Source organism: Pleurodeles waltl, chromosome 1_1 (assembly GCF_031143425.1).
Source record: "Pleurodeles waltl isolate 20211129_DDA chromosome 1_1, aPleWal1.hap1.20221129, whole genome shotgun sequence".
NCBI lineage: Eukaryota > Metazoa > Chordata > Amphibia > Caudata > Salamandridae > Pleurodeles > Pleurodeles waltl.
This window is the reverse complement of record NC_090436.1, coordinates 850,245,027-850,269,514: the sequence shown is the minus strand read 5'-3', so window position 1 is coordinate 850,269,514 and position 24,488 is coordinate 850,245,027. Positions and strand designations below refer to the sequence as shown.

General features: G+C 44.3%; 1 protein-coding gene across 1 annotated transcript in view; it reads right to left on the bottom strand.

Moving 5' to 3' along the window:
* Positions 1 to 13,264, bottom strand: part of RORB (RAR related orphan receptor B) — a 413,952-nt gene extending 400,688 nt beyond the window's left edge. Inside the window, exon 1 of the mRNA XM_069229117.1 lies at positions 12,755 to 13,264. Coding sequence (XP_069085218.1) covers positions 12,755 to 12,761 — 7 coding nt within the window. The 5' untranslated portion in view covers positions 12,762 to 13,264. The remainder of the gene's footprint in view (positions 1 to 12,754) is intronic.
* Positions 13,265 to 24,488: the final 11,224 nt, after the last annotated feature.

Genomic DNA, 24,488 nt, shown 5'->3' with positions numbered 1-24,488 from the left:
GGATGTTTGGTGATAGAACCAAGCATCATTTAATTTTGCTTGGCAGCATTTACCAGAACCCTTGTCCGATGCACAGGCCCATACTCCTCTAATGAGAACCCAGCCATTAAAAATCCAATCTAACTGATTTACAGTATTTGTCCTCTAAATGTGATTAATGCCCACGAGAACTCTGTTCAGAGCCCATAAAAAGTAGAAAATACGCAGCGCCCTTGAAATGATGACAGATTGTATTTAAGAAAGATGTCTGTCCACTCGTTTCTATCCTTGTAGATAGTGCATGTGACTGCCTGTGCTAAAAATTAAATTCCTGCGTTTATCAATAGGGAAGGTAGAGCAGTGCTATTGCTTAAGTATTGATCCCCACGAAACCTCTCCAAGCATATCTGTAGGTCTGCAACTATTTATGGTGCATCAGAAGCGATTTCACTGTTTATGCCCATTCAATCGCTGCCACTGTTCGTGATACTGGCAGGAAGGGAACAGGCAGCCAGCATCATATTTTCTTCAGTGATGTGTCCACCGGGGGCCGGATTGAATAAACTGCCAGGTGGTGCTAATTTGCATTGTGGAGCTATTTAGCACAATGTTATGTGTTGTTAATTCGTACGGCCTTGCTCCATTTATTTTTGCTGCTGTCACTGTGTTAAAACAATACTTATACTACAAACTAAAACAGTCATGCCGAGGAGCAGCTTCCATTTGTTAGACCTTTTGACGCCTAACTGAAATAAATCAAAATGACCCAGGTGCAAATTCGTGAGTGTTCAACTGTGCAATGCCCCATGATGCGGATCCGCCAGGTTTAAACACATATAGAGGATATGAAAAGCACAGATTCTCATTATTATGTTATGTAAAGGCACACATCACGTGAGCAAATTGTGCACGGACAAAATGTGCTTTAAACTCTGGTATTGACTCCTGGTGGCCCTCGAATATTGATTAAAAGAACTGTAACGTTTTTTGTTTTTATTCACATAAAAAAAGTCCCTCATAGTCTTCCTTGAGCCAGATCTTATTGAACTTGAACTGATTCTTTAGCACCAGAACTAACTTCATCAAACATGACTGTAAGTTTAGGAAAGCACCCGATAGGCTCAAGCATGAATCTCATTATTTCCACGGAGTTAAGTGTGTACAAACATTCATCATATTTACTCTGGAAGGTGTGGAGAGAAGAGCATTGCGGCCCCTCCTACAAGCGCTGATCTCATGCTATTCAGAAGGAAGAGGCGAGGAACGCAGAGGGGGAAGCACCACTCATTCCCATTGGCCAGCCATCGATGTTTACTCTAGTGTTGCCCGTTGGGCAAGTAGATTTGGATAAGTCTGTTGCCACTTCAGCGATTATGAGATAAGTTGTCCCACGTTTGAGATGGTACATCGTGTAACCGGGAAGTTCAGGTTCCACCCAGAGTTGCATTGTGGTGTCTGTGTTCGTTAATGGGAATTGGGCGTTAGGGATGCATGTGGGCCTCTCCCGTTGGGCCTGTGAAAGAATAGCTGCCATTGTTCATTTCCTAAGACTGGCACAGGGCATGGGTCACAGTTTAATGTGAAAACATGTATGTTCCCAAAAGTCCTCATTAGAGACTGTGGTAATACATCAGAAATAATTAGTTCTTCTGACAGGAAGCCACAGCTACTTGACCCTTACTCCGAGGTGAACGCTGTGCTTCCTTATGGGAGCTCCATGCTGAGATCACCTAGCGTTATGATATAGCACATTCATAGTTACTTATTTGTTGTTAATTTGCCTCTTTTAACTTCACATCTTTAGAGTACATCTACTGACCGTCTTTTGGTGGGCATGCTTGTCATCACTAGCAGAAGTAGATTGCATTGCACACAATGGGCCTTGCAACGGTACATGTTTTACTTTCTTTCCCATGTGGTGAAAGAGGGCCGTGAAAGAGAGCAATGTTGGTGTACTGCCATTGCTATTAGGTGACATCACTATGGAATAAAAGTGCAATTAGTTTTTCTGCATAAATTGAGGGGCATTCACAAGGAAAAACATGACCAATATTCAACATTTAGATAAAAACTGACAAGCAATATTGTGAGCGCCATATTTTTGGAATGTGTAAGCAATGACAACAAAGAAAAATAATGCACTCTGCCAATGCATTTTCACTGAGACTCGCCAATCAGCTAACTAATTGTGACACATCCTTTTAATTATATTTCAAAAAAAGCTGAAACAGCTTTGATTTTCATCAGCGTAGCCAATAAATGAGCACCAAACACACAGCTAGCAGACAAGGTCCGATGGCCAGTTTCCCACAGTCGGCTCCGCTTTACCGAAGGCCATGTCCATTTTATTGTCTAAGCATGTTTCCCCAATTAGAATCACATGTCGTGATCCTTTTGTTACTTATTTACATGACTGTTGTGCTCTGCTTGATTTGCCACAAATGCCGTTATAACACCTGTGGTTTCCCTCATTAGGCACTGAATGGACAGGGTTCGGGGTTCAGAGGGCAGCCTGTGGGCCATGGCGGGGGTTGGTGATCACAAACTCCCCCTACCGTAGCAGCACTGAGGCTCATCTCTATTCATCAGATGATTAGTTCAATCAATATTTATTCCTGTGTGTTTCCTTTGTCTTTAGCTACAAAGCAGAAACCCTTCAATTTCGCAGAGCGGTCTTGTCTGCAACGAATACGCCGCCCAAAGTGAGCGAAGCGCATCGATTTACTTGGCAGCCTGGGATTCCTACTTTCAATTCCAGACACTTTAAAGATCATGAGCAATGTATATTTTTTGGTCTAGATTTTTGTTTCCATTCTCCCTGCCCTACTTCACGCACAAAAGTAGCTTTGATGACTAAAATTGTTGTTAACATTGGTACTTTCTCTCAACGACTCTCAGTAGTGGGGAGTACAGACTGCAAGTTTAAGTGTGTTAATGAAAGGTTAAGGATAAATACAAATGCTAATAAGTGAATGAAGAAGAGAACTGTGTATGGTTTCTAGCAACTAAACAAAAATTCCTCTGAAGAGCTACTGTTGAAACCAGTGATGAAAAATGTGTAAAAATACTTACACCATATACCAACCAAGTTACCGTCATTAAGCTGCAAGCACCAGTGGGTCAATGGATCTTGAAGTGCTAAATACTTATGAATCAGTGAACTTTAAACACTAAGTACCACATATGGAGGGAGAGAACGTAAGCGCTGTAGTGCTGTTTGAGAAAGTAAACACGATGGACACTCAAAACAAGAGCAACATGAATACAGTTCCACATGCCTTGATAGGTCACATAGAATTAATTTTTCTGTGGAACATGCAGCCATGCCCTAAGGCATTCGCTAGTATATGATGTCTTAACTGGTTAGCTCTCTTCACTTTTACCCGTACCCGCCATAGAATGAAGCTCCAGCTATAGCTTCCTGTCAATTTAACTCACTGCTACTGCCCCTCCTACCATGCTCTCACAGCGCTGTACCACAATACCCATCAGAAATAAAGCAGAGCGGAGAGCTGTTGACTCTGGAAGGAGGAGCCAATTGCAAATTGTGTCTTTGGGAAAGATGGTTGGCCATAAACAGCACATTTTTGCTGAGCACACATTGACACCGACTTCCATTTTCCTCCTACATATTTTCTTAGTGATGACTTTTGTGAGGGTGAGTTAGTTTTATCAAGGAGAAGGCAAACTGGAGCCTACAGAATATATTTCAGAGTTGTCAAGTCATCGCTCACAACCTTGCAGTTAGTGAAGTTTGCAGTACAAGCAGTTGAAAGCATTTGCTTATGAAAAAGCATGGTTTTCCCAGCAGGTCAGGGTATTACTTGAGATTAGCCTTGTGCAAATGCTTGGTATGTATATACACAATGCACTTAACTAATGAACAACCACCTGACTGCCAAGATGCATACTCTAACTGCAGGGCTACATGAGAGTGCAACTGACATATCGTCCCAGTGCAACCAAATTCAACATTGCTGTGGTGTTGAACAAGAAAATAAAAAAAAACATGATAGAGAAAGGAACCTTTATCTGCACAGCCTTAACGTTTTCTGGTTCACCACATTTACTGACAGTCTCCCAGCAGGGTGCGGGTTAGCACTGTTTTTAAATATAAAGTTTTTCTAATTCATCATTATGATTAACAAATGTAATGTTGCGCCCATACATTCCGGTAACTTATTGTGCTTTGTTCTATAAATAATGCCGAATCCAAAGACCTTTATTCAGTGACTTGAGCATTTAATCCGGCAACAATGTTGCCTATTTACTCGACTTCAATGGTAATATATATTCACAGTTGGGGGAAACTGGATCTCAAAAAATACAAGTTTTGAAAGGTGCGCAGAGTTCAACACACACACACACACACACACACACCGCGGTTAGCCTTTCCAATCATGAATACACTACTTTTTCTCCAGTCTTACTTTTGATTTTCGCTGCATTTGTTAAGACAATCACCCCAAAACTCTCAACATAGGAACACTCCCCATTTTCTTCAACGCCTTGTACATTGTTCTGCATAATACAATAATTCATCACATGGTAGGAAAGATAACATGTCAAGCAAGAATTGAATTATATTACATCCAAAGAGCCACGTGAACATACCAAACTTTAACGCGGGTATTAAATACAATACTGATATCATGTGGAGACCCACTCATGTCTGTTATTTAAGAAGACATATATTGACTATCATGATGTGATACTAAAGCATTACTGCATTGATATTTCGTAAATGTCTGATGTCACAAATAAACAGTTGCTGAATTTGGTTCGGCAGGTTTACAGGTGTTCATGCACCCAACATAGACGGTGAAAACTTCATTAAAGCACTAAACTTTTACAATGACTGTTTTAAACAGTGTTAAAGAGTGTTAAACATACTGCCACATATTGCACGTGCTAAACCACCAAGGTCTAAGTGTCCCGGGCACCACATTGATCATACGTCAGAAGCAAGCCACCATGACATCAACAGTGTAGGGTTTTTTTGGAGTTGTTCAGTCGAGATCTGAGAAAGTAGGCTCCGCAGTAAAGGCCAACTTGAAAACCGAATGTTTTTTCGCCTATTTGCACAACAGTTGGCCTATATTCAGTTAACGAGATGCTTCCATTTCTTTAAATGCAGGGCAGTAGTTGGAGGGGGTAGCATACTTCAGGGCTGGTCAACGAGTTGAAAAATGATGGGGTTATATCACTGAGTTAAAAAAAATATGGGCTGATGTCACACGTTCCTTCACCTGACTGGCCGCTCAGAAAGGTCACCCTCCTCAGAGGAGGCTGTTTCATCTTGGCTCTGAAGTTGTCAAAACAGCATTTTCGAGTCTCGCATGCAGGGATTTAGATTACCATGATGATGCTGTTTGTCTGGACAGAATGACTGCAGTCCATCTTTGATTGCATGTCGGGGCAAAAAAGGCATCTAAGTTGACTATTGGTCATTTTATTAAAAATATATGATCTACAGGTAATACTTTGCTGTGTGTTAGCCGCTAAGCGTGTGTTGTAAATACTCAAAAAGTGGAGCTAAGGACGGTGGCAATTTTACTAATGCAATGTGAATGACATCTTCCTCTCAACAACTGCAGAACCACCCACTCATTTACATGAGGTGACCTCAGGCAGATCTGGTGGATTGTCATTTGAAGTGTCGACCACAAGTGTTTCAGGAAACTATTTTAATTGGGCTCATAGAACAGGAGTTTCAAGTCAAGATTATTGGACACCTCCAATCCCACTACCTCTAACGCTAACCCTGCCTTAACGCTTAACTCTAACATCTATTAGCTCTCATCAAGATGTATTTATTGTCTTCTCTGGCAGCTCTCTGAAGCAAAGAAAAGTCAACACGAACTGCATTAGAAAACTTAGAAGCATATAAAATAAATAAATGCATGCATTACAAAGGCCACTTAAGGTTCCCTTTAGGAAGGCTTGATGATTGTCTGATGTTGACAAGGCAGGGCTAGTTGATGAAAGTTCATTATTTGTCATTGTTCCTGGTTATTTGCTGCTGCTCTATCCACATTCAAATATTGTTTCATAAATCAAAAGGCCCAATTTCCAAACCCCCGAGCAAATCATTACAGTTATGAAAATGCAAGAGTTTGGCAAATAACTTTTGACTCAGGTAAGGAGCGCCTTGATTTTTGAGAGACATTAACTGCATGACATTTTGTTTACCTCATAATGTAGTATAAAATCTCTTTAAGAAATATGTTTAAATTGTTGTTAAACATATTTCAACTTTACGTTCTATAGGTAGTTCAGCAACAACACAGATGACTCAAAATATCAAAACGTTTTGATTTTGCTCCCTCCTTAGACGGATAGGTTTCTGAAGTTGAGGGCCTTTAATATGTACACAAGGGCGTACTTTTGTGCATATGGGTGTACTGGAAACATTAACATTACGCTTATTTGTGAGTGGTCATAGACTACATGCTATTGCACCCCTCTCACATACCCTGGTTTAATACATAATAACAACACAACAATATTGCTACTGCTGTTCTGCACCCCACCTCAGTAGCTTTGTGGGCTGTTGGTTAATGCTCACGGCTTGGAGTCAGACATCATCTGTTCTACTCCCAGCCCCCTACTGACACGTAATGCTGAGCAAATCCCTCATATGTCCAGCTCCGGGTGTTGAATGCATGAAGTCGGGCCACAGAGGAGAAGAAACATTTTTATGATAATTAAAAATGAATTTAAATGCCATGAGCATATTTTGGTGCTTTGCTTTACTACGGTTTCTTTAAAAAGTCTACCTAATGACTTTACAAAGGAATAACTTACTGAAATGCATCATAATTGGGCAGCCATTCCTTACTTTCTCTTCAGAAATCTAGCAATGCTAGAAGTTAAAAGTCGGCACATTGCCACTAGAGGTGGACGTGATAGGGCTATTGTCCTTAGGCGCTGAGCTACAGGTCTAATGGTCGCCTGTTAAGCTAGAGATCTTCCTGTTAACACCGCCTGCTCTAGCTTCTCCTCCCACTACATGAAAGTCCAAGCCATCATAAGGCATTCTTCATTCCATAGTCCACAGCACCACTTAACGTGGAATCACACTCACACAGGATTAAAGTAAAAACAATATCATAACACGTTTAATTGCAGTAGTCAATATTGCACCGTTGCATGAGACAGTGGCTAGCATATTGGCATTAGATTTTGGCCACTATTAATGACTATAAGTAAAACGCAGCTGACTCACTTAAACATTTCAGACTCAAGCATGTCTAAAGTGCCCTATCATTCCATTCTGGCCACATTCTTGGTAGCAATGTTATAAAGACTAACTCTGAAAGTATATCATAATCTATGCAGTCATAAAAGCATAATGAATGAACTATTGTGACAAAAATAGATCACACTTTTTGTGTTGGTACCTTCGGGCATGAGACTCAGTATAAAAAGCATCAGATTGAACAATAAAAGGCATTTACCATGTCTAAATTAAAAAAAAAAAAAAAAAAAAAAAAACTATACTATGCACATGACTTCAAATGCACAATCTTCTACAAATAGTAACACTTTATTGCATAGCACGTTGACTTCATATCCTTTGCAGGACATTTTTTTACAATTATTCTTCGGTAATCTGAATTGGCGGCCTTTGTTAGATCGACCTAGGAAGGGTAAGAGCTTAAGTCTTGCTAAGGTTGTGCTTCGCAGGCACACGCTCACGTAGCTGGAGACTCAAACCAGTGAGTTGTCAGATGTCATATTAACATTCGATGCAAAAGAAGCATGAATTAAACTCACAATCTAAGATCTCAGACTGAATGAATTGAAAATAATCAAATAGGAATAAGCAATAGAAGGCCAAAACACTGCTAAATTAGTATCAACGAAAGAAACTTTGCAAAATTAATCTAATTATACCAATGACAGTAGCAACACTTGAAGTGATGTATTTCTTCCTACAAAGGACATAAACAGAGTAAGACAACGGTTGCTCGGCATTATTTCTGCATGTTTGACCAGTGTCAGAATAGAAAGCCCAATGAATAGTATATGTAATTTAAGTCATTATAAGAGGTCGCTGCATGTACCGTACATGCTTTCTCCCAATTGCAAAGAGCTCTGGGGACAATGACTACAAGAGTTTTGTCATAGGTAGAAAATGAAGAAGTAAAGATGCAGCGTCCTTTCTTGCACGACAGGGAACCCAGTTATATGGTGATCCAGATATGTCGCACACTAGCCTAGAAAAAAAGAATTATATGTGAGGGAAGGAATGTCTAATGACTGATGCCATGATTGGCAGTCGAAGACACTTAGCCCTTATACTGCTTGTTGTACTAGTAGATTTAGTCATTAACATATTTGTCCGTACAGCATTAAGCTATGTTTTTATCTAGCCAGGTACAGCAGTAATTTCAAAAACTTGATAGAAGCTCTCTGCTGTGGTGTTATCTCTTTTGTACCTGTATTAATATAAATATAGCATACAGAATGAAACGCTGCTGTTGGAGTCGTGTACCAACACAATTACCATCCTATGAGAAGTCAGCTCTCCCAACCAAAAGATCAGTGCACCCTTTTGTCTTAACCTATATCACCCAACTCCCTTGGTTAGATGGATGGGCTGACGTGACCCAACTCAACAACAGGCCATGCAATGAGGCAAAGCTAATATCACGCAACAAAGCGCAGGCTACAGTCCTCCAACCTACTCGGCCACGAAACGGGCACAACATAGCATCACAAACAAACAATCTGAATGACCCTGGGATACGAGTTTTGCAAATGAGAAGAGCTAATACTACAGTGTGGTAAGTTCACACTAGACCACCAAAGAAAATTGTGCCAGTGAGTCCATGAGCAATGTCTGCAAGTGTAGAAAGGTGCCTAAAATACAGCTTTATACATATGTGACGCCAGGATGCAGCTCTGATGCAACTGACAATACTAGCCTTGCATGCTTGACTCCTACTGACCATGTGGGGATTATTTGGAATATTTCCTATGTCTGGGGGGAAAAGAAAGATTATAAATCAGGTAGAGACACTTGCTTTAGGTGTACTTGGAGTTTTTCCTGAAACAGCCCAAATTCGAGAGGTCCATTCAGAAGGCAGTAACGAAATTCTGAGTTTGAAGGAATGTGATTCAGTATAAGGGTGGATCATCAAAAATACATAGTCATCAAAACAAAGCATAATGTGGCAATAGCTACTTTTAGTACATTATAACTTATTGGTCACTGAATTTCTTTTTCAAAATTTCACTAACGGTATCATATCAAAGGAAATTCGAATCTGGTAAAATATGAAATGGTTCTTGGCTCCTTATGGGTATGTTATAGTTGAAAGCAAAATGAATTGTCACAGGTATACTATAGCTCTGATGGATAGCAGTGGTACCCATCAGATGTATACAATAGCATTGGAAATGGCTACATACATTGATTATTTCCGAAGGATTAGACTCTACAACTGCCCAGGAGACAGTTTTATTAGAAAAACTGAATTCAATCAACTCCCACCATGTTAGAGTTGGGATCAATGCTGTGCTGGTCTTATGCAAGACTTTAATGCGAGGCAGCTTTCCGTAACTTGATAGATCAGTAGCAAAATCTGTCAGTCAGTCCATCACTCTCTTATCACTGAAATACTGCAGCCACATGGAACGGGCTTGCATGGTGCACATGCCTGACTCGACCACACATTGAGTCGGAGCCTGTCCAGCACTGAGTACACTGCTGCACACATTACAGACGTTCATGTTTCGGGGAAGTGAAGTGGATGTACCCTCAATGTACAGCAGCAAATAAACCAACCCTTACTGCGACAAGGCGTTTCAAACTACCCGTGCCATGTCATTATGTTTAGTGACCTCTCACAACCTTAGGCTGCCTTCTCGGGGATTGTGTGCCTGTAAATGATAAAGGGCCTTTCACTTATTCAATCTGAGTGTGTTTAGGATAAATGTTCACAATGTACAGAAGGTGTAAGAGGGTGATGATCTGTTATACCAGCACTTTGCGCACCAGAACAATTGCTGTGAATTCAAAAAGGGTATTGTGGTGTGAAAAGATCTCTTCTTTATAAAAACTCCTCCTAAAACTATGTATTGTTCAGCCAAAACTGCATTAATGGGGCATTCAGCTTTTTGTTAATTGTACGCTGAATATACAGATGTATTGACTATGTTCTGATGTACCAAGCATCATTTAATCTTAAGTATTAGCACACTTCCATAGCAGCTACGCGATGTGACACATGCACCGAAGAGGATTCTGTTACATAAACAAAGTCAAAAGAAGCATCGTAATGTATTAAAATGAATTCAGCCTACACACTACTCACTTTAACAGAGGGATGACTGGTGGTCTGTCCTTCCTCAGGTTGAAACTGCAGAACATGAGTCAGTGTGTTTAACAGTGTGTTCCATTAAGGAAACAATATATCCAGCCTCCTGTTACATTACAGTCGGCTCTGCCTGGGTCTCTCGCGCTTCTTTTTACCTCTCGCTCATGAGATTTTGGAGGTGATCACTGTGGCTTTGTTACACGAGTAATGATCCTGAGTGATGCTGTGCAGCACAAAATAAAGGGAACAATAAGAAACTGGTATCATATGTTGTTTTCTTCGCTACAATATTTATAACTCAATGTGTTAAAGGGAAAAAAAAAATCCCTGCTGTTGGCCCTGGATCAAAATGTAGCTGAATCTCAGTTCAAAGCCTTTGATACAAGCCACATGATTGAACACAGCGGAGAGGGGATATAAGGGAGGAAAGAGGCGGAGAGCGCTTGGGAGAGAAGCAGGAAAGGCGAGAAATAACAAGAGGGGCAAGGAGGGTTGGAAGAATGGCAGAACAGGGCAGGGCGAGAGTCCCAAAAAAGATGGAATAAGAAAAAAAGAGGAAGGAGTGACCAAAGAGAGTGGAAAGCAGGTGAGGACGGTTAAAGAGTGAGTAAAAAAGACCCAATAAACAAGAGAAGCGGGAGCCACTAAATAGAGAGAAGTGACTGGGGACTAAAGGACCAGGTAGAAAGACAATGAGCAGAAAAGCAGAGAGATGGGGGAGGTTGAGAAAGAAAAAGATGAAACGTGTTTGGTTAAATGGAGTTGGTCGGCACAACTGGCAGTAGAGAAAAGGGATGTACAGTGAGAGTGAGCTCGATGTGGCTCTGACTTATGATCAGTGCTTTAAACGAGCTGGTAGTCATAGGTAGTGAGTGCCTGCGCTTCTTTAAATTGAAAGAGAGAGTACTGACACTTTCCAGTAGCTACAAGGATTGAGAGAGAGTACTGACACTTTTCAGTAGCAACAAGGTACTTTGAGGAAGTGAGTACCTACAATGTTACACTGCCATTTCGAACACTTCGTATGATCCATCTTAACTCTCAGCCTCGCCAGACGTTGGCAATGCCCAGTGCTCAAAGTGTCAGCAGGGCCCTGCACCTTTACCACCAAGGACCAGCCCCTGTCAAGCCAATGGCCAAGGGGCCTAGTGGTAACAACAAAAAATTCACGCGGCCACCTCCCCAGGAAAACTTAAGGTGGCTTGAAAACTCTGCAGTTAAAGGGTTCAGTGATGAGCGGTACCTAATGTGTGCGTGAGAAGGCCAAACGAAGAATGTGCATTTTTGGAAGGAGCACACATTTAGTTACGATATTCGCTGACCTTTTCTCTAGTTTTATGTATTTTGAAAGTTTAGGGCGAATTCAACATATACGGATAGGCACACAAACGCACTTCTGTCTCCCACGGTGCGTGAATGTCAACAACTGTCACCAGATGTAACAACGACAGGGTTGCTGCCAGTGTTCCGAATGCTTAGAAATTGCACCTGGTATTTATTTTCTGGTGACCTTTCACACAAACGACAGAACTGAAAGTTACATCTTCAGTTTGTAAATAAACAGGCACAGCAAGCTCAGCGTGCCGAGGTTCAAAGACGGATGTGGTCTAAGAGCGGGCTCGGCACACAAGGTCACAGGTCAGCTACCAGCAAACTTCCCAAGCATTCTTGTGTCATCACTCAGGAGCCATCAACCACCAATGCTCTGCACCACAAGACTGAGAAGACAGCAGATAATGACTCAATGCATGCGCCTGGGCAAAGACCAATACGTCGACTACGTTCCCATCCAGTCCAAAAAACTTCAAACCGATCCCTTCAGCCCTCTCCCGGGGCTTTTCTCTTGCATTCTTGAAACACAGAAGCGCCAGCACAGGCTGACTAGAAAAAGGAACGCATCGTCTAGGTGTCCGGCGCTGCCTCGGAAGCCCGATGCCCTCTGAGAGGCAGTTTGGCCTAGGGGATCAGTAAACGGCCTTCAGGGCAAGGTTTTGCAACTACGTACTATACGTGTATTCTTGAAGAAAAGTAGTCGCAGGAAGGCGCTATTGTGCACGTCTCACTGCCTTTCACGCCTGCCGATTATATTGCCCAAAAATGCACCAGCCCAAAAGAAATGCTCTAGCCCCAAGAAGATTTTTACGGTAGGATAACTCACTTCTGAAAGGGCTCCCAGTGCTGAAGGGTGGCATAGCTAATTGTTCTTCGATTCACACACACACCTACCACCCTCGGAAATTGTCACAAAGTGGAGCCCTGACCTCCTTGTAACTTTTCCCCGACTTACATCAATCAAGCGGTAAGTAATTTTTTGACACAACAATTAGTGAAGTCAGTGACGTTGCATGTGCTGGGGCAGTCGTGCTTCTTGGGAATGAGTGGAGAGGGCAGCTGCGCCCCTTTGCAGCAGCCTGGGCCCCTCGCCCAGGTACTGGCCGGCCCCTTACCTCGCATGATGCTGCTGGAGCTGCCGCCGGTGCCGCTGCTGGGGGTAAGTCCTCGCTCGGCGCAGTCATGAAGATGCCAGCCGGGGCAGCGAGCAGAGAAATCCCCCTCAGTGCGAAGGCGGGCAGCCGGGACGCAGTAGGACTGCTGCTGGGCGAACCATCCCTCTGAAACCCGCACCGGCCCCACTCTCCCCCGCCCCTCCTCGGGCGCTGTATACAAAACACCTCGTTGGGCTCTCGCTATGGATGATGCTGCTCTTTTCCTTCTTTTTTGTGTCTTTTTCTCCCTCTTTTTTAATGTCTCTTTTTTCTCTTCAGGTGACTTTCAAGGATGAGGCGGGGTGACGGAAAGGAGGGAGGCAGGCTGCCAGATCGCAGGGAGGAGAGAGCAAGGCTGTGTGAGTGGAGGAGCATGTGCGCTTTCACATGACATCTGCGCCTCTCGCTCTGCAAATCCCTCTCCGGATGGGGAATGTTTTTTCGCCGTGCGGGAGTCGCTTGCCGGACGCGAGAGAGGCAGAGAGCAGCAAAGCGGCTTATAGCGGGGGGCGGGCAGCCGGCCGGGGGGAGGCTCCCGCTGCTGGGGAGGGGACGCCCCCTCTGCCGGGCTTGCGGCCAATGGCAGGCGCGCCGCCCGCTCCGCCGCCGGGCTCAGTCGGCTGAGCAGCTGAGGCTGAGGCGGAGAGACAGGTAAGGGGAGGGATGCAGCGAGCGCCGCGCTCCCGCTGACAGGCGTACACAGGGGGCTGCTCTCCAGGAAGCCGCATATTCTGTGGGATGAACTTCACTGTGCGGAGCTGCGAAGGGTTAAAGAAGTAACGAGTGTTTAACACATGGCAGCAAGTAGCTTGAAGTGTCCTCTTTTACAAAGCATACATGTTATTGGCACGTAGGACACATATTACTGAAATGTCATTGTAGCGTGCCCATGACTTGTTTCAGATTTTTGCTGAACTTTACCCGGAGAAAGAAACATGAACACTGTACCTTTCAATATATCGGGATAGTCTTGGGATTAAAAAATCGCCACTGTTATAATAGTATGTAGTTTGATGGCTCAAAGAAAACGTTTTATGAGACTGATCGGATTTTGTATTTCTTCGAGTTATTCTAAAGAAAACTTTTATTAACTGATTGTGAGTGTCTGGCTTTTCCCTTGCTGTTAGTGGGTCATTCTAGCAAGGTGACATTACAGGCGTTCCACTATTAAACGTGATAGTAATTTACACATTAAATTTACTGATACACTTTTGAGTAACTTTACTGCTTTTTTGATTATTCACAAAATCTGAGCATAAAGTTAGTCAAAAGTGTATACTTACACACCCCAATTTCGTGAAAAAGAGGATGGAGCCAAAATTTGCAAGTGTAAACTATAACTGAAAAGAAGTCTAGCACCAGACTAGGCCAATCACTGGCACTGTAGCATTCTCGAATCAAACATATCGGGATATGAATTTATTTTTTCATTTACATTTCCATAAACATATTTTAATATATTTACAATATTTGAAATTAAAGGCAGTTGTGCTGTAGCATTTCTTTTTTAGTTCTACATTTATTATAAGTATAACAAATGCTTTTTAAAATACAACTATTTTAACACATTTTTTCAAGTTTAATGAACTGTTTAAATTAAATGTTCCCTAAACTTTACCATATGGAGATCTGCACCACTGGTCCGGAGCTTTCTCTACGGTAAATAATAGGTAGTGTTTAAATGTAGAACTAAATAAGCAAATGCACCAGCACTATTGATTTAATTTTGGACTAAAAATTATAATAATTTAAATATATAGCATTAAATTCCATTTAGTTTTCTCAACTTTAAATAAAAAAAAAACACCTATAGCAAAAACAGTGTTAATAATTATTAAAGATGATTTCTGTAACTAACTAAAAGTAATTTAGCTACATTTATTAATATTTATTGTTATATAGATTTCTTAATTCAAAACGTTTTTTAAAATATTGTAGTATATAATAAATATGCACATTTTTGTTTTCCAATATTAAATTATATTTATTTATATTTTTAACTATTTCTCTTAATTTAATATAATTTAACAATATTTCCCATGGAATTTTATTTTAAGTCCCTTTATGGGAGACTGTAGCAGTATCAACGGTTGGCCATGTGTAGTGCTGAACTTACTTCAACTCTTAGCTGAAGTCATTTATTACTATTTTGGGTCTTTTTTGTCTGTAGTAACTTTAGAAGGGCAATTTGTGAATAACAATGGGCTTACTTTTTTAGTGAGTGGGCCCATGTCTCCCCTTAAAACCCTCCCTGACCGTCCCTTACCACTTTCATACTCCTCCTGAATGCCCTCCCCTAGAGTAGTAAACATTCCTAACCATTTCCTCAGTCACTCCCACATTTACTAACAAAATGTATACTTACATGTGTGGTGACCTTGCAGTCGGGGCAGAGATCTTGCAGGGAAAAAGATAAGAGAAGTGGAGGCAGAAACTCCACACCTAGGTTAGGGAAAAACATTTTTTAGAACATTTGTTTTATGGCAGTGCTACAAAACATACTGCAAAGTACAGTTTGTGAATATGCCCCAAGATTCCCAGCTGGAGCAATTTTGTATGAACATATTTAAAAAAAAACTAAAAATGTATGCATGTACCCTAAGAAGAAATAGTAACCAAAGGATAAATGTCACAGTTGAAATAAAAGATCAAAATAAAAAAATGAGATGAAATTGCTGCGCTGGTCACCTGGGTCACCACACAAAACACACAGTTTGAGGTCATTATCATACTATGAAAGATTCATTGTCGCCTTGTGCATAAACAAGACAAAGGGGATAACAATACCCCTGTTAAAACATTGTAGCTCTTAGGTACCGTTCATAGTTAACTGATCACAAACTCCAGAAAAAGTAGAGCACTGCATGTAAATGTTGCATCCTTTGGGCAAGGGTGACTTGAAATCATCAAACCACTTGGCTGAATACCTTGAGTGCACTGGTGAGATATGTCAAAAGTCCTGCACACCGCAAACACGAGTTTTGAAGAGTAAGTATAAGGGGCTAGAGTTTGGTTACAAGGTGACTGGGATGAAGGAATTACACCTGATAGGTGCCCGAAAAGAATCTTTCAAAACATTTTACCCTTTATTGATATTGATAATAAAGAATGTGAACAAATCCAATGAAATGGCTGTGCTCTTTTTTACAGTATGCCTGTTCTCCCTGATTCTGCTCACCTTCCTTAGAGCCATCTCACTTTTCTGCACACTGGCAGTTTTTTTGCTCTACTCTGCCTGCTTCCCTCTGAGCCTGCCCACTTTCCTCCAGTCTGCCCATTCTTTTCTTGAGTCTGCCATATTTTCCTTGGTCTGCTCATTTCCCTGGTGCTAACTCTTTCCCTTCAGCTGCCTGATTTTCTCCAGTCTCCCAACTTTCTACCAATGCGCTGCTCCCAAGTCTGTTGCTTTCCCACCAGCCTGTCCACTTTCTTCCAATCTGCTCTTCTTCCAGAGTCTGCAGGCATTTCCTCCGGTCTGCATATTCTTCTCAGAATCAAGCTGCTTTCTTCTCAGCCTGCTTTATCCCTGTGAGACTGCACACATTTCCTCAAGTCTCCCAGTTTTCCAGAGACTTCCCAGTTTCCTCTCAGTCTGCCTGCTTTAAACTTTACCCCCTGTTTCATTCTTAGACTGCCCATTTTGCCTCTCCGCAACTTGCACAGTTTTCTCTAAGTCTATCCTCTTTTCCCAATGTGCCTATTCTTCCCCCAAGTTTGCCTACTTTCTCGTAACTTGCTAATTTTGTCTTGAACAGTGTTAGAAATGGGGTCTTTGGTTGACAGTCAGAGTACCCCCTGTCCATGCAAGGATCCTCACTCTAGTCAGGGTAAAGGAGGATCACCCTCAGTTAACCCCCCTCACCCCTTTGGTAGCTTGGCACGAGCTTGCAGGTTTAACTTCAGCGACCAGATGTAAAGAATTTGTACCAAAACAAACAGTATTAAAAACACCACAAAATGACTCAACACAGTTCAGAAAAATAGCCAATATTTATCTAAACAAAACAAGACCAAAACTACAAAATTCCGACATATAGAAGTCAAGTAGTGAATTTGTAAAGATTAAACTCAAAAATAGTACTTAGAAACACAAAATGCTTTGATGAGGTGATAACCCGGTGTCGTGACAGAGTTCTTCCCAACAATCCGGTGCCAATGGCGCCGGGTACGGAGTCACGCAGACCCCCAGGTACAGTACCTTAGTAAACTGTGAGAACAAGTCGGTGCACAAAGTCGTGGATCACGGCATTGCTGGATCCGAGGCAGCGTCGGTTCCGTTGCTGCGGGGCGAATGAGCAGAGGCATCATGAAGTGGCGTTGGGTCCTTGCTGTGGAGCGGTGGAGGTGAGGCGGCGTAGGTGCGAATCGTTGAATCCGCGCAATTTCGGGCAAATTCGGTTACGACGTGGTGCAGCGACTTTCATGGAGTTGCGGACTTCGGCGAGGGTCGTCGCACTTCAGCGAGGACCACGGAGTCGGTTGCAGGCAGCATCACAGTATTCAGCAGCTGCGTTGGTCGGAGTTATCCGAAGTCAGTTTTCTTGGATTTTCAGCAGCTTCTCCTTTCAAGGGCCCAGGAACTGGATAGGGCACCATTTGGCAGGAGTCTCTGTAGAGAGTCCAGGTGCTGGTAGGGGAAGAATTTGATGGCCCTAAGACTTCAGAACAGGGGGCAAGCCCAGTCTGAGCCCTTGGAGATTCTTCTCAAGCAGGAATGCACAACAAAGTGCAGTCTTTGTCCCCCTTCAGAGGCAGGAGCAGCAACTGAAGGATAGCTCCACAAAGCACAATCACAGGCAGGGCAGCACTTGTCCTCAGCTCTTCTCCTTGGCAGAGGTTCCTCTTGATTCCACAAGTGATCTAATTTTCAGGGAGTTTGGGTGCTCTTCTTATACCCCTTTCTGCCTTTGAAGTAGGCATACTTCAAAGGAAAGTCTTTCTTGTTTGTGAAATCCTGCCTTGCCCAGGCCAGGCCCCAGACACACACCAAGGTGTTGGAGACCCGATTGTACGAGGCCAGGCACAGCCCTTTCAGGTGTGAGTAACCACTCCTCTCCTCACTCCCAGCACCAATGGCTCATCAGGATATGCAGGCTACAACCCAGCTCCCTTTGTCTTACTTGTCTAGAGAGAGGTGCAAACAGCCCAACTGTCAAACTGATCCAGACAGGGAATCCACAAACAGGCAGAGTCACCGAATGGTTTAAGCAAGAAAATACCTTCTTTCTAAAAGTGGTGTTTTCAAACACACAATCTAAAAACCAACTTCACTAAAAAAATTATTTTTAAATTGTATATTGCATATTTCTATCTACTCCTTAAGGGAATCTGTACTTTGATAATATTTAAAGGTAGCCCCTTTGTTAACATATGAGAGAGATAGGCCTTGCAACAGTGAAAACCAAATTTGACAGTATTTCACTGTTAGGACATGTAAGTAAATGTCCCACCTTTGACATACACTGTACCCTGCCCTTGGGGCTACCTAGGGCCTACATTAGGGGTGCCTTACATGTATAGAAAGGGAAGTTTTGGGCCTAGCAAGGGAGTACACTTGCCAAGTCGAATTGGCAGTTTAAAACTGCACACACAGACACTGCAGTGGCAGGTTTGAGCCATGTTTACAGGGCTGCTTATGTAGGTGGCACAACCAGTGCTGCAGGCCCACTAGTATCATTTGATTTACAGGCCCTGTGTACCTCTCGTGCACTGTACTAGAGACTTACTAGTAAATCAAATATGCCAATCATGGAAAGTCATTCATACATATATTTTACATAGGAGCACTTGCACTTTAGGACTGGATAGCAGTGGTAAAGTGCCCAGAGTAACAAAACCAGCAAAAAAAAGAGTCCAGCATGCATCAACAACCTGGGAAACAGAGGCAAAAAGTTAGGGGAGACCAAGCCAAGGATGCCAAGTCTAACACGTGCCCCCCAGATAAAAGGGGGAAGCAACTACTCAACCTCATGGGAGTTCTCATCACTAAGGCAGAAGAATCTGGACAGACCATCAGCATTGGCGTGTTCTGTGCCAGGGCGGTGTCCCACCATAAAGTTCATTCCCTGTAGGGAAATGGACCACCTGAACAGTTTTGGATTCTCACCCCTCATCTGCATTAACCATCTGAGGAGCCTATGGTTGGTCTGAACTCAGAAGTGAGTCCGAAATAAGTAGGGTCTTAGCTTCTTCAGCGCGCAAACCACAGAAAAAGCTTCATGTTCAATTGTATTCCACCTACATTTCCTGGGAGTAAGCTCCTGCTAATGGAGGCTACAGGTTGCTCTAGGCCCTCTTCATTAAGCTGTGAGAGTACAGCTCGTATACCATGCTCTGAGGCGTCTGTTTGCACAACATGTAACTTGGAATAGTCAAGTGCCTTCAGCACAGGTGCTGTGCACATGGCAGCCTTCAGGGTATCAAAAGCGTTCTGGCAAGCCTCTGTCCAGATCACCTTCTTTGGTTGCTTCTTAGAAATCAACTCATTCAAGGGGGCAACAATGGTGCCATATCCCTTGACAAACCTCCTGTAATAACCGGTGAGGCCTAAAAAGGCCCTCACCTCAGTCCAGGTCTTGGGAGGCTCCCAAGCCAGAATGGTGTCAGTCTTTGAATGTAGGGGTGCCACCTGACCACTCCCCACCTGGTATCCCAAATACACCACTGAACCCTGCCCTATTTGACACTTGCTTGCCTTAATAGTGAGGCCTGCCTATTGCAGGGCCTCCAAAACTCTGCAGAGGTGTTGCAGTGTTCCTCCCAAGTGGCACTGAACACTGCAATGTCATCCAGGTAAGCTGCTCTGAAGTCATCCAGCCCAGTCATCACCTGATTGACTAATCTCTGGAATTTGTCAGGGGCATTTGTCATCCCAAAAGGCACCACCTTCAACTGGAAGTGTCCATCTGGGGTAGAAAATGCTGACCTCTCTTGGCCCCCTCAGTTAAGGCAACCTACCAATACTCTGACGTCAAATCAAACATGCTGAGGTATTTGGCAGCTTCCAACCGATCTATGAGTTCATCAGTCTGGATGGGATGCACATCAGTTTTATTGACCACATTGAGAGCCCGGTTGTCCACACAGAACCAGAGTTCTGGGGTGGTACCAGGTGCAGCAGCCTTTGGGACCAAGCCCACAGGGCTGGCCCAAGGACTGCTAGAGAACTCAATCACCCCTAGAGCTAATATCTTAGACACCTCATCTTTGATGCTGTCCCTGACCTTATCAGTCACCCTGTAAACCTTCTGTTTAATGGGTGCACTGTCCCTAGTGTCACATCATGTGTACACAAGTGTGTGACCCCTAGGATCAGGGAGGCGAACTGTCCCTCTTTCTCTTTGCTGTTCTGTGGTCAGGGAGGGGGAGAGGTTCACTCCCTCTACAGACCACTCTTTTTCTCCTGCAGACAGGAGAAATCTCTTCCTCCACCCCATCATCTGTTGCTGGGAACATGGGCAGTTCAGTCAGCTCAAAGTGGGGTTTGAGAAAGTTCATATGCAGGACCCATAAAGGGGGCCTGGGAGTCCGCAAGTCCACCAGGTAGGTGACTTCACTCTTGCGTACCACCACCTCAAATGGCCCAGTCCACCTATCCTGGAGCGCCCTAGATTCCACTGGCACCATTACCCACACTTTGTTTCCCAGGCTGAAACTCGACCAGAGTGGCATTCTGGTCATACAACCGTTTCATATCTCCCTGGCATGCTTCTAGGTTCTCTTGGGTGAGAGCTCTGAAGCGGGCAGTTTGGTTTCGGAAAACCAGCATATAGCTAAATACATCCTGAGGAGGTTTGCTGGGGGCTTTCTCTAAGCCCTCCTTCACCAGACTCAAGGGTCCCCTCACAGGATGGCCACACAGGAACTCAAAAGGACTAAACCCAAGCCCTTTTTGAGGCACCTCCTTGTAGGCGGACGGAAAGCATGGCAAGAAGATGTCCCACTTCTGCCTCAACGGCTCTGACAGGCCCATGATCATGCCTTTCGAGGTGCTGTTGAATCTCTCAACCAGACCATTGCTTTGAGGGTGGTAAGGAGTAGTGAACTTATAAGTTACCCCACACTCCTGCCACAGGGATTTCATATACGTGGATATGAAATTGGTACCCCTATAAGATACCGCATCCTTGGGGAACCCCATGTGGATAAAAACCCCCATCAATGCACGACTCACCATAGGGGGATTGATCTCTGCGGAATGGCTTCTGGATACCGGGTGGCATGATCCACCAACACCAGGATGAACCTTTTGCCCATGGCTGTCTTGGGATCCAGAGGCCCCACAATGTCAATACCGACCCTTTCAAAGGGGGTACTAACTACAGGAAAAGGTTGGAGGGGAGCCTTGTGCTTCCCCCCACTCTTGCCACTTACCTGACAAGTCTGGAAAGACCTGCAATGAGCATCCGAGTGCCTGCTCATTAGGGGCCAGTAAAAGTGGGTGACAAGCCGTTCAAAGGTCTGTCCTGCCCCAAATGTCCAGCTAAAGGCACATCATGAGCCAGACTCAGTAGGAAGGCTCTGAAGCACTGGGGTACCAGGCTCAGCAACCTTAGGCTCACTATACAGGAGGTCATCCTCCCAATGATCAGGTGAGATCCTGGCTCCTTGCCAGTTGCCTGGTCTGCAGCCTCTTGCCACAAACCCACTGGAGTAGGGTATGTTTTCTTTGCCTCACAAAATGCTTCCCTGGTGGGTCCCCCTTCCTGCTGCAACTGCCACAGCTCGGGGACCAGTTCAGCCACCTTTTCCCCTGTAGGCTCCGGGGTGTTACCCTCAGGCTCCACCTCATCCCAGGCAGTTTCCCATGCCCCTTGCCCTTTCTCTTTTTGACAGTCCCCATGGCTAATGTTTTGGGCTCCACGGCCTTCTGACCACCCTTCTGGGCTGCCATTGACCTGGTGGATACACATACCCACCCAGGCAGACCCAACATCGCCAAGTGTGACCTGTGTTTCACCTCCTTGCAAGGGTAATTTGCCAGGTCATTGCCAAGCAATCAATCCATAGGCATGGTTGGACTCACAGCTACCTTCAGGGAACCTGAGCCCCTCCATTCAAAGGGAACCTGTGCCACTCTGCACAGGCGCTCTGAGTTGTCCATTGCAATTATGTGGTGACGTACACGGGGTTCAAATACCAGGTGACTCCTCATGTAATCACACTGGGTCCACCCTCCGTCCATTAATGGTCACCCAAAGCCTGTACTTTTTAGTGTTCTCAGGCACGATGGTTCTCTGGACAATCACACTTCCCCTAGTGAGACAAGGGTCATCTCAGCTGGCTCTTACCCACCTGGAACCAACTCCTCCCAAAGCGCTACACTAGCCAAACCCTGTGACTGCGCACCAGTGGGTGCCAGTGTACTCTCGGGGTATTTGGGGTTCTCCCTCACATGACCCAGCTGGTCACATGCGTAACACCTACGGGGGGACCTCCTTCCACAGGTCTCCCTTTGGAGAACCATGGCTTCTTTTCACTAGGGAGCTGGGAATCCTGACCCTGGGAACTAGGTTGGGGCCGGTAGAGAACTCCCCCTGTTTACCCTTACCCCCCTTTCTTCAGTGAGGACCCTGCCCATCCTTGGCGTGGTCTCCCACATACCTCTTGTGGACCCTGGTGCTCTCCAAGAAGTCCGCTTCCTGCACAAGATTCCTGGGGTCAGTCAGATTGCTGTCAATTATGTGCTGCTGCAGCTCTGGAAAACATAAATTGTACAAGTGCTCCCAAGCGATTAAATTGTAAAGCCCCTCATACAATGCCACCTTACTGCCCTTCACTCAACCATCCAGTGACCTACAAAAGGAATCCACGCACTCCTACCAGGTTTGAGACTTTTTCTTTTTGTAGGGCCTAAACTGGTCCTTGTACTGCTCAGGGGTCAGACCATATCTTGTGAGTAGGGCGTCATTCATTATGGTGTAAGTGAGTCCCTGAGGATCCCCTAAGGATGTCAAGGTGTCCCTCCCCCTTACCTCAAAGTGCTTCCACAGACCCACCTTAATGAGTTTCAGGGACCAGATTCATATGGAGAGCAGACTCATACCCCTTGAACCACGCGAATATGTCATATTCTCTTCTGTAGTCTTTCGCTAGGTCTTTTGGAATGTGCACCCTTCTCTCAGGCTGCACTGTGCTGTTTCTGCCACCATCCCTACTAGACTGGCTCCTCTGATCCAGCTCCTGCAAGCTGAGCTCATTAGCCAACAATAACTTTTTCTCTTCTATGGCAATCCTCATTCTCTCCAACTCCAAATGGTGAGCCCTCTCTGCCTGTCTGCCCTGCAACTCTTCAGGAGTCAGACTCTTGGATGACACTCTGCTACCTGCCCTGGAGACCCTCCGCCCTGGACAAAACAGGCCCACCCACTATACGATAGTGAATGCTCTGTGTCTCCTTGTAGGAAAGTACCATCTTGCCTGGCATGTTACCCCCATTTTTACTTGTGTGTCAGTTGGGAGGTAAGTCCTTGCCTCCCCACGCAAGACAGTAATCCTGTGTACTGCGTGATCTGCAGCTGCTAGGGCTTCTGTGCACTTTGCAAGGATTCCTTCATGCACAGCACAGCCTAGGTCTCCAACACTCCGTCCTGCATTGCTCAACTCGCTGAGTTGACCACCGGCTTCGTGGGGCCCTCTTTTGTTGTGTTGAGATGACCGCAGTGCTCAGATTTCTTGAATGCCTGTTCAAGTGCTTCTGCAAGTGCTGCCTGCTTTTGCATGGGCTCTCTCTGTTGCTGAGTACCCCCTCTGTCTCCTCCTCCAAGGGGCGACCTACTGGTCCTTCCTGGGCCCTGGCAGCACCCATTATCTTCAACCGTGACTCTTGCGGCTAGCAAGGCTTGTTTGCAGTCTTTCTGAATGGAAACAACTCTGTATCCTCCAGCACACCTTGGGACATATCCTGACCAGAGGATAAGTTCCTGGCACCTTCTGTTATTGCAGAATCTTCAGCTTCTTCCACCAAAAGGCAGCCCTTTTGCACCTTCATCCGGGGTTTGGAGGGATCCTGCCCCCCCCAGACACTTGCGTGACTCTTGGACTTGGTCCCCTTCCTTCACAGGTCCTCAGGTCCAGGAATCCATCTTCAGTGCTTTGCAGTCAATTGTTGCCTTTGCAGAATCCCCTATCTCGACTTTACTGTCTTTCTGGGGGAGTAGGGTAACTTTCCTCCTACTTTTCAGGGTCTTGGGGTGGGGTATCTTGGACACCCTTAGTGTTTTCTTACACTACCAGCGACCCTCTACACACTACACTAGGCCTGGGGTCCATACATGGTTTGCATTCCACTTTTGGAGTAATGGTTTGTGTTGCCCCTAGGCCTATTGTGTCCTGTTGCATCCTATTGTATTCTACAGTGTTTGCAGTACTTTACTAACTGTTTACTTACCTGATTTTGGTTTGTGTTTATATTTTGTGTATTTTACTTACCTACTAAGGGAGTACACCCTCTGAGATATTTTTAGCATATTGTCACTAAAATAAAGTACCTTTATTTTTAGTAACTCTGAGTATTGTGTTTCTTATGATATAGTGCTATATGATAAAAGTGGTATAGTAGGAGTTTTGCATGTCTCCTAGTTCAGCCTACGCTGCTCTGCTATAGCTACCTCTATCAGCCTAAGCTGCTAGAACACTACTAATAAAACTGTAAACTTCGTACTTGTATAGGGCACTACTCACCTGTTAGGGTCTC